Source organism: Elephantulus edwardii, unplaced genomic scaffold, assembly GCF_000299155.1.
Source record: "Elephantulus edwardii isolate Elephantulus edwardi_28Jun2011 unplaced genomic scaffold, EleEdw1.0 scaffold00007, whole genome shotgun sequence".
Lineage (NCBI taxonomy): Eukaryota > Metazoa > Chordata > Mammalia > Macroscelidea > Macroscelididae > Elephantulus > Elephantulus edwardii.
This window is the reverse complement of record NW_006399757.1, coordinates 36,773,100-36,782,175: the sequence shown is the minus strand read 5'-3', so window position 1 is coordinate 36,782,175 and position 9,076 is coordinate 36,773,100. Positions and strand designations below refer to the sequence as shown.

Genomic DNA, 9,076 nt, shown 5'->3' with positions numbered 1-9,076 from the left:
ATCTAAATTAATGCCTTCAGGCTAATATCCTAGCTAAAGAAATCCTATTTTGAAGGTGGGAGCCTGGGATCTATACACTACAGCACACTAAAGCTTTAGCTGAAATAAGGTCCACATTTAAAAAAAAAATCATATTTAAAACAAAGATAGTGTAAGGTTACTGCTAGGCATTTATCAGTCACCATGTAAACAAACACCGTTTAAAGATCAGAGGAGTCCAATAATCAGAATATGTGAAACTAAAAACTGAATCAGGTAGAGCACATAACCAACTGTACACACACAGAACCCTTTGCAAACACCTACCTAGACCACCCAGTTTGTGCAGCATTGCCAGAGTCTAAAATTGTAATGAAAAATTTAAAGTCCAAAACCTACAAGCCATGAGAGGTTTAGCAAGCAGATTGTGCCATTTCTAAACTGAAAATGTGCTTGCATAAGCAAGTCACCGTGGCTAACCTTTCTGGATTGAGTCTGGCCTTCGGCTCAGAACGTGGCTATGCCAGGGTCAGAATTGTGACAAAACTGCACTTTCACGGAGGTTAGCCAAGGTTCACAGGGTCAAAACTGGGCCATTTTATCAGTCAAGTCAGGCTCACACCCTATTGCCTGGGACAGATAAAAACTTTTATCTATCAATTTCCTAAATCTACTCCTCCTGCCTTCTTGTGAATAAAGAAAACCTGGATTTGCTTATCTAAACCAGAGATGTATCTTTCTCAACACTGTTTTTTTCTTGGACCTCTGACTAAAGGTGATACATTCATGATTTTTTTTTTAACTTTATTGTTGTCAAAAACTTTCTATACTTGGAGTAACTGGCTTTATCTTACTTTTAACCAGTTCACCTCAGAAAACAGTCTTGGCATTATGCAGTCAACATGGATTTATTGTGTGTGAGACAGGCTGGAATGTTCTATTAGCATATAATGGTTCTCAAAGGGGTATCCTTTCTGATTCATCTTTCTCTGATGGATTATAGAGAACTACAATTTTGTCTAGATTTCCTAATCAAGATTCTAAATTACCACAGAAGGTACACAATGTTACCTTTGGAAAATGTATAAGCACAGATGACAAATGAAATCACACCGATATTTAGAAAGCCGGTTAAAGACAAATATTGAAAAGACATGTTTTCCCTGAGCAGAATCTTAAAGGCACAAAAAGTGCCTTAGAAATTTACTTTATTTGAGAATTATGCAAGTTCACTTTTTTTAATAGTTGAAGACAGTAACTATAGTAGAAACACATAAATATTATAATATACATTTACGAATTAAATACCATAAAGTCAACAGATAACACCATATAAAAACGCATATGTACACTTGTAATGAGTCTGAGGTGTGGGCATTTGCCCCAGTCAGATTTCACCCTGAAAATGGGTGAATTTTGCAGGGAGATTGTCCACAGGATAGACAGTGGGACTGGTTTTCATTGTAGGAGGTCCATTGAGAAGCTGCCAGTCACAATGCCTGGCCAACTCCACTGTAAATATTTTGAGAAGAATTTTTGCAAACTCTTTGCCTACACAGCTTCGAAGGCCTCCTCCAAACGGAATGAAGCTGAACCTGGATGCATCTTCTGGGTGAGGGAGCATAAATCGGTCAGGATTGAACTCCTCCTTGTTAGTGAAGATGTCTGCCACATCATGAGTATCACAGATACTGTAGATCACATTCCAGCCCTTGGGAATCTGGTATCCCTGCAAAAGATTATGAAATACCCCTAGCTGACAAGCCAGAACTCTAAGTTTCAGCAACAAATTTCTCTCACTGATGTCCTTTCAGGGGAAGGCATGAGCTTAAAGAGACTATGTGAATTTCAGATGGGTAGAGGCATGTGTTTACATGGCACAAGATAATGTTATCAAAGGCATAAGGGCTGTGAGCCAATTCTTAAGCAAGGAGGTGGGGTCTGAAGCCCTACCAAATAAAGGGGAGCGCAGGGGTGGGGTGGGGGGTGAAGAGAAACTTTTAACTTACATTCAATTCAAATGTCTTAAGAGCAACTCGAAACCCTCCTGGAACTGGGGGGTTCAGTCGGAGGGTCTCCTTAATAACACACCCAGTGTATTTCAGCTGTTCCAGAACTTCCATGTCCAACTTGTTATCTTGATCACTCTTGCAAAGTAAGCCCTAACAAAACAGTCACACACAGGTGAAGGGTGACTCTGGGCTTTAGTAAAACCAGCCCAGCGGCTATCAGCAGGGTTTAAGTGGTGTCGAAACCCAAAGGGCCCCAGGACCAGAGATCCTGAAGGAGGCAGGGAACAGCCAGTGACCATTGGCCTCCATCTGTCTGTCCAAATCCATTGTGTATTTACAATTCCAGCAGAACAGTTGCTCACCCCCAGTTGGAATTGCCAAGCCTCTCCCCCTCCCCAACACCACCCACTCAGACCAGAGTTCCCTATCCGTGCCCTTGAACACACAAATCCCACAAAATGGGACCTGTCTGGAAACTCCAAGGTTCTGCAAAAGGGAGGGGGGAGTATTAGGGAATACAAGGTCAAACTCTGCTCAAGATTCATTCTTTCCTCTTCACAAAGCCAATTTGTCTTCCCACCGCCCACCCCCCCCCATTCTGCACCTTCAGAATACTCAAGGGAGGTTAATTCCGAAGTGGGTTAGAAAGCACGTGGTGGACTTATTAAGCTAATCAGGAACCTCTCCAGTCCCCTTACCTTACTCTTCAATTCCTCTCGAACTTTCTGGAGAACATGTGGGTAGAGCCCCAGGTAAGTGATGAGAGAAGTGGCAGCACTGGCTGTGGTTTCATGCCCTCCAAAAAGGAGTTCAGTGGAAGACTGTTTTAGTGCCTAAGAAGATAATTTACAGAAAGAACACACGTCTGCTTGCAGTTGTAATTACTCAGAACTGTACTGAAGGTTCTGGAAAGACCAGAAGAGCTAACATTCTGCTAACAGTCAAGAAACGCAGTCTCTCTAATATGCAAATGGCCAGTTCCTCTATTGGCAAAATTTAGCAACATGAAAAGTTCCTTTAGTTGTCCTGGAGGTGATTAAAAGCCCCGCTTTGGTGGGAGCCTGGAATTAAAGACTTGTAGATTTTCTTAAAAATCTCCCAACAGATGACAGTTTGCAAATTCCAGCGCTGCCTTAGAAAACCTGGAGGGGTGGGGAATGCTACTTTTCCGCTATAGCCTCTTCTGCAGCTCTCCCTCCCCGCGCCTGTCTCCCCCATGACACTGTGTCTCAACTTCTGGAGTCCTTTCTCTGGGGTCTACGCACCGCTTCCCACCCCCCACCCCACCCCCAGCGGGAAGAAAAGCCCCGAAACAGGAGACCAGGGAACGGCTCTTGGAGGCCAAAGTCCTCTGCCTCTCCGGAAGCCACCCCTCACCTGCATATCCAGCCGCTCTCCCTTCTCCCAGGAGTGTTCGATCAGCAGCTGCAGCGCGTCTTTGCAGCCTTCGCCCGCCTCGACCGCCCTCAGCCGGCAGATCTTGGCGCGAATGTTCTCCTCGATGCGCGCATGGATGAGGTTCCGCGCCTTCATGCCCTGAGCGCAGAGTGTGCGCGGAGGTGAGCGCACGCCCAGCACCCGCTCCCGGGAGCCGCAGTGCCCCTAGCCTCACGCGGGACATGCAGTCCTTACCCGGTACAGCCCGCTGAAGGGCACGTCGATGGGCAGAGAGAAGAGGTTGCGGGTCATCTCCTCAAAGGCTTCCACAAGCTGCTGCTCAGCATCCTGGGCGCCCGCTAGCCGAGGCTCACAGCCCAGCAGGATGCGCATGGCGATGCGGAACATGAGGCGCTTCACCTCGGGGTAGACCAGGAGGCCGCGCTCGCCGCAGCTTAGCCAATGCTCCACACAGTTGCTGATTTCCTCCGCGATCACCGGCACGTAGCACTGGAGAGCCTCGCGGCTGAAGGCCCGCATAATCACCTGAGCCACGGAAGGAGAAAGCGTATAAAAAGAAGCAGAAAACCGGGCCCCTCCTGCCCCTTCCTCAGACACCCGCAGTTTCTCCAGCCCCCAACTCTGTCCTGGCGGAGAAAGCTAAATTGGGGCTTGGGCAGGGTCCTAGCGGATGACTTTGTGCGTGGCGGGCGCTCACTCAGCATCTCTCTGCCTGAACCTCCTCTGGGAATGGGGGCTCAAGCCGGGTCCAGGCGCCGCTGACCCAGCTCTCACCTTTTTGCGCTGTTTGTGAGAGGAGTCGTGCAGATTGGAGAGACAACCAGAGCCCAGGATGGTGCGCACCGACGCGGGCCAGTGGACGGATACCAGTCGGTGCTCCCCAAGCAAAATGCGCCGCACATTGTCCGCGCCCATCACCCGCACGGTGGGCCGCCCGAACAGATGCGTCTTGTAGATGAAGCCGTATTTCCTGCGCTTCATCTGCAGGAACTTCCTCCTCTGAGGAAAGGCGGAGGAGGGAGGTGGGCGTGAGGGGGCGCCGAGGAGCTAACCCCGCTTCTGGCAGCAGTACCTCCTTCCCTGGGGCGCCGACTGGGGCTTCCGGGGAAGCGCAGAGCCACGCCGGGTTCTGGGGGAATGTTATATCCCGCCCCAAGCTCCCTTACCTGCAGTACCATCTGCAGTGTTTCCCCAAAGAAAGGGAAGCCCATAGTCCCGGGGGGTAGAGGGAGGGCGCAGCTGCGGTCGCGGCTGCTCACGCAGTACAGGTCCCAGAGTTTGATTGCGGCCAGAAAGAGCAGCAGCGGCAGCACGAAAGTGCAGAGCGCGCTGGCCAGCAGTGCGGGGAGCCCCATGGCGCGCTGGCCTCCCGCGCCACCTGCCGCCGCCTGCGCTCCCAGCCCCGCCGCGCGCCGGCTTTATAGGCGGCCCAGGTTGCTGCCCACGTTACCTTGGTCAGACAAATTAGTTCACTCAAAGTTCATCTTTAATTGCAGATTGGGCCCCTGGCTCCTCCCCCCCGCGAGGCGCTGCCCAAAATCTTTAACCGTTTGTTCCGCGCCCAGGCAGAGGCCGCGCACCGAGGGATCCGTTCCGGAGCGCGCCTCCTGGGGTGCGCGTAGCAGAGAGCTGCCCGCCTCCTCGTCCAAGGTGTGCGAACTCCGGGATGACCCTGTGGCCTGGGGCTCCGGGGAGCGGAAACTCCAAGCCCTCTCCTTCCTGAGCCACCTCTTTGGAATCCCTTCCGCCCAGTCCGACCGGCTGCCCCAGCTCAGGGCTGCCTTCACTGGCTTTGCATTCCCCGATGCCGCGTGGACTCCATTCCACCCTCTGGGAAGTGCGCTCGGAATTGGCCGCCCTGGCCCACAGGTGGGGAAACTGAGGTTTAGAAAGTGGAGCAAAAAGCAGACTCCAGTCTCTCGCGAAGGTCGCTCAGAAGAGCCCAGGTTAGGGGTAGGAGGCGGAGGCAGGTAAATCAGACTTGACCGGGAGGATCAGGATCGTGAATCCCGGCACCCCAGCTTCCACAAGAGAACCTGCACTCATGAATTATTGTTAGAGGACCCCCTCCCTACCCCGACGCCCCAGTGAGATACTGCAGGGACAATTAAGGCTCTGCAATCAAGGCCAGACAGGGAGATGTAGACACAGCTCCCTGTATGCATTCTGAGAGCCTCAGCCCTAGTTGAAATGCAGTGAGAAGAAGGAAGGTCCTTTGCCCTGGCAGAAGATAGAAGAAGGCAGGCTCCCACCTCCAGCTCAATTGGTGTGCCCTCAGCAAGTTATCAAACATCCTTGTGCCTGCTTGCTCTTCAAATCAGAGGCAATGGTTCCTGCTCTATTTACACTAACTGAATTCCCCAAAGGGGCGCCTTAATGCACACTCTTCTGGTTCCAGGCACCCGAGGTTACCAGAGGTGGCCAGGACACAGTCACACTTGAGCTCTCCCAGCTCAGATGCAGCGTGAAGCCACTGCCCCACCCAGCCTTCAACCCAGATCTCGGCTGTCAGCTAGTGGGAGGCTTGGGGGAATCCAGGACTCGGATGTGGGGCTCCTGGCTTTTGCCCAACTCTAGTCAGCGGCAGCCAATGCCTGGAGCCCCAGCACCGCGGGGCGCGCACGTGCCTTGGCGGAGTCTCAGGGTTTTGGACCAGTCAGGGCCAGGGCTGCCTCGTTTTGGCGCTGAACGCACCAGCAGCGCAGAAGACAGAGCTGTGCATGCTTGTTTAAAACCGAACACCAGCTCTCACTGGCGCACGCCACATGCCTTGGTAATCGTCTTTGGGCCGCAGAAGAGTCTTTAACCCCATAGAGTTGTTCAAGATGCGGTTTTCTTGCAGTGGTCCCCAAACCCAGAGAGGTCCGTAAAGGTTTGGGGGACGGTTCAGTCCAGAACGTGATTACCAGCGCGTATTTCTGAAGCTCTGTGGAGGGGCTATCTCCCACCGTTATCCCGCCTGAGATGGTATGGTGACCATAATAAACAGTGCGAGCCAATCCCCAGGGCACTGGCAGGAACTGGGGCGATTTGCACCCGAGGTAATTCTCAGAAATAACCGGCCCGCCCCTTTCTGGACAGTGCCTCTGACCGGTGAGCAAAGCTAGTGAGCAGAGGCGTGACCTGGGGCCCAGTCCCAATCTTCAGGCCTGACCCGCCAGTGACCCCTGCAGACCGGACCGTGACATCCGAGTGAACTCTGCTGGGCCACCTCGCCAAGTTCAGCGCGCGCGCTGGCTCACAAGATGAGCGGGGCCTGCTCCCAGGAAATAGCCACAGGGCAGAGGGGCAACATTATCTACCTGCGGGGGGCGAAGGGGGGGGGAGATGGGCAGGGCTTGACAGGAAAGGATTAGACAGTAATGAGTGAAAGAGATCGTTAAAGAACATCCTAAAAGGGAAGAGACCGTCAATAAATTACCACATACTAAGAACTTTGGTCTAGGAACCTCACAGGGCTTTCTTAGGTGGTGCTGGTGGTGGTCTGGAAGGGAGTTTGGCTTATTGAAGAGGAAGATGTTTCTCCAATGTCTATGAAACCGTTGTCTCCCTGTTTCTAAAGGTTCATTAGGGGGAGGGGAAAGCTTTTTCCTTGAGGTTGAGGACCCAAAGCGGATGGGAGACAGGAGTTGACGCCAGGAAGCACCTCCTGCCCCACTTTCCTCTCTAATCCCCTTCTTTGTGGTTCTTGAGCACTCCTCTCATTCCTCCAGGTTTCTATACCTGCTCCTTCTGCTTGAGTCCAGGCCACCCTGGCTCGTTACTTTCTGAGCAGAAGGTCACCCCGCAGAGAAGCCTTACACCAGATGAGCTTGGCTCCCACTCAGCATCACAGCGCCCGCTTTATAGCATTTACAACATCTGTCACCACCTGGCATATTCTTGTTCTGTTGTTGCTTTTATTTGTCAGCCTCCTTTATCAGCATGACATGTCTAGGAGGGCGGAAAACACGTCTGCGGTTCCCAGGCGAATCCAAAGCCCCTAAAACCAGATAGGCAGATACTCATGGTAATACTCAACACTCTGCGGTGATGGAAAAGTTATAATGTCACTCCTGCTGGGGCTCAGAAGCAGGTCGTCAGGAACCAGCTCAACTGTCCTCTTCCCTGTCAAAATCGCTGCGTCCGAGGCGCTCCCGCGGCTTCACCTGGCCCGCTGCGGTCTCAGGAGCGCCCTGTAGCCAGGCAGGCCTGCTGCCCACCTTTACCGCCTCTGGCGCCCGCCGAGTTCAGGGCCTGGCGCCGGCCCATGGGCGGCAGTAGGTGATGAATTACCCTGGATGGGGGTTACCGCGGTGTCAGCGGACCTCGGAAGGGCCCGCTGCGCTCTTGAGCCATCGACCCTGCGTGCGCACGCCTGCTGCGTCCACACACACACCCCCCCCCCTTTCTGGCCCCTGGATCCACCTTAAGCATAAGGTCAGGAGGGCACCGGCTTCCTTCTGGTTCACTAAGGGGTCAGCGAAGGCCTGGGCGGCAACTTGCCTGGCTCACCCATCATGTCCAGCCGCCCAGGCCTGTCGGAAAATGGGTGGCAGATTGCAAGTGGTCTGCCCGGGATGGCGGGAAGGCTTTGATTTAAACACCAGTAGGAACCTCCGGGTCAGAAGGAAGAGTGAGTCCCTAAACTAAATTGAGGTCCACTATTAGCTCAGCACTACATGGTGGCACAACCCAGGCTCAAATAAAGGATGGTGAGAAAGAGTCCTGGCTGCAGAGCCCTGGGGCTGGTGCCGCAGACAAGGCACTTGCCTCTCTCCTCCTCAGTTTCTCCTCGGCACTGGCTGAGCCAGGAACCCTCTGCAGCCAGCTATTGCGGAGAAAATCCTCCTGGCTTCCGACCGGCCCGATCCTCTCTGGGAACGCGCTGGGGTGATCCCCGGGCTGGGCTTCCCCATCCTCTAGCCCGTGTCTCCCCAGGACTAAGCTTCTAGCCTCCTCCCTCACCCGCTGCCAGGAAACTTGATTTCTTGGCCTTCCTGTTGTTAGTGCAAATATCCCAAACCTCTCTCTGTCTCAATTTCCACGCAAATAATCCAGCCTTTAGAGATCTCACTCAGGGTATCTGTTCTCTCCTGTTGTATAAAAGAAAAGATTAAGAGTGTAGACATTGTTCTTTTAGTAAGTCGCCAGCAGAATCCTGCGGTGTTGAGCTGTTTAGAGCCCTGGAAGCTCCAGCAGTTCTGGATTTCCGCAGAGACCAGCAGAAATACCTGGGCGCGCGGACCCGGCGGCTACTGCCTGCGGGCCTTCCGCTGGACGCCGTCTTCCACGTGTCTTCTTAAGGAGCAAAGTCAGAGCAGAGCCGGGCTCTTGGGAATCTCTGCTTCCCGCCCCACCCCCCCACCCCCGCCAGGATTGCAGATCCATCCTGTTTCTGGCACTGTCAGTACTCCCCACAGCACCGTGCGCCCTCCTGGACTAGCCCGGAAGGCGAGGTCCTGGGATATTTGTTCCCTCTATTCCTGCATCTCCTGCATGGTTCCTGACTTTTCCTTCTTTAGGGCGCAGAACGCAAGAGCACCTTTCACAGCAGCTAGTGCTGGAGACTCACAGCTTGCTCCCACTCAGCCTCCTTCGGAATCCAGCAAAGAGAATTGTTGAAACGGTGTGACAGTAAGTGGCTTCGAACCCCGCACTAGGAAGCCGCGCGCACAGCCTGCGCTGCACCCGCGCCCGCTGCAGCC

The 9,076-nt window shown here is 53.1% G+C and overlaps 1 protein-coding gene across 2 annotated transcripts; it reads right to left on the bottom strand.

Moving 5' to 3' along the window:
• Nucleotides 1–1,067: 1,067 nt before the first annotated feature.
• Nucleotides 1,068–5,199, bottom strand: LOC102860014 (cytochrome P450 26A1-like). 2 transcript variants are annotated; one of them, XM_006880351.1, is made up of 7 exons: nucleotides 4,840–5,199; nucleotides 4,164–4,388; nucleotides 3,624–3,914; nucleotides 3,369–3,527; nucleotides 2,690–2,824; nucleotides 1,989–2,141; nucleotides 1,068–1,708 (listed from the first exon to the last, which is right to left on the bottom strand). In XM_006880351.1, the coding sequence occupies exons 2-7, from the start codon at nucleotides 4,368–4,370 to the stop codon at nucleotides 1,367–1,369; spliced, it is 1,287 nt and encodes a 428-aa protein (XP_006880413.1). In that variant the 5' UTR covers nucleotides 4,371–4,388; nucleotides 4,840–5,199; the 3' UTR covers nucleotides 1,068–1,366. The 2 variants fall into 2 exon arrangements, with proteins under 2 accessions (XP_006880413.1, XP_006880412.1); XM_006880350.1 differs by lacking the exon at nucleotides 4,840–5,199 and adding an exon at nucleotides 4,556–4,778 and having other exon boundaries at nucleotides 1,173–1,708.
• Nucleotides 5,200–9,076: the final 3,877 nt, after the last annotated feature.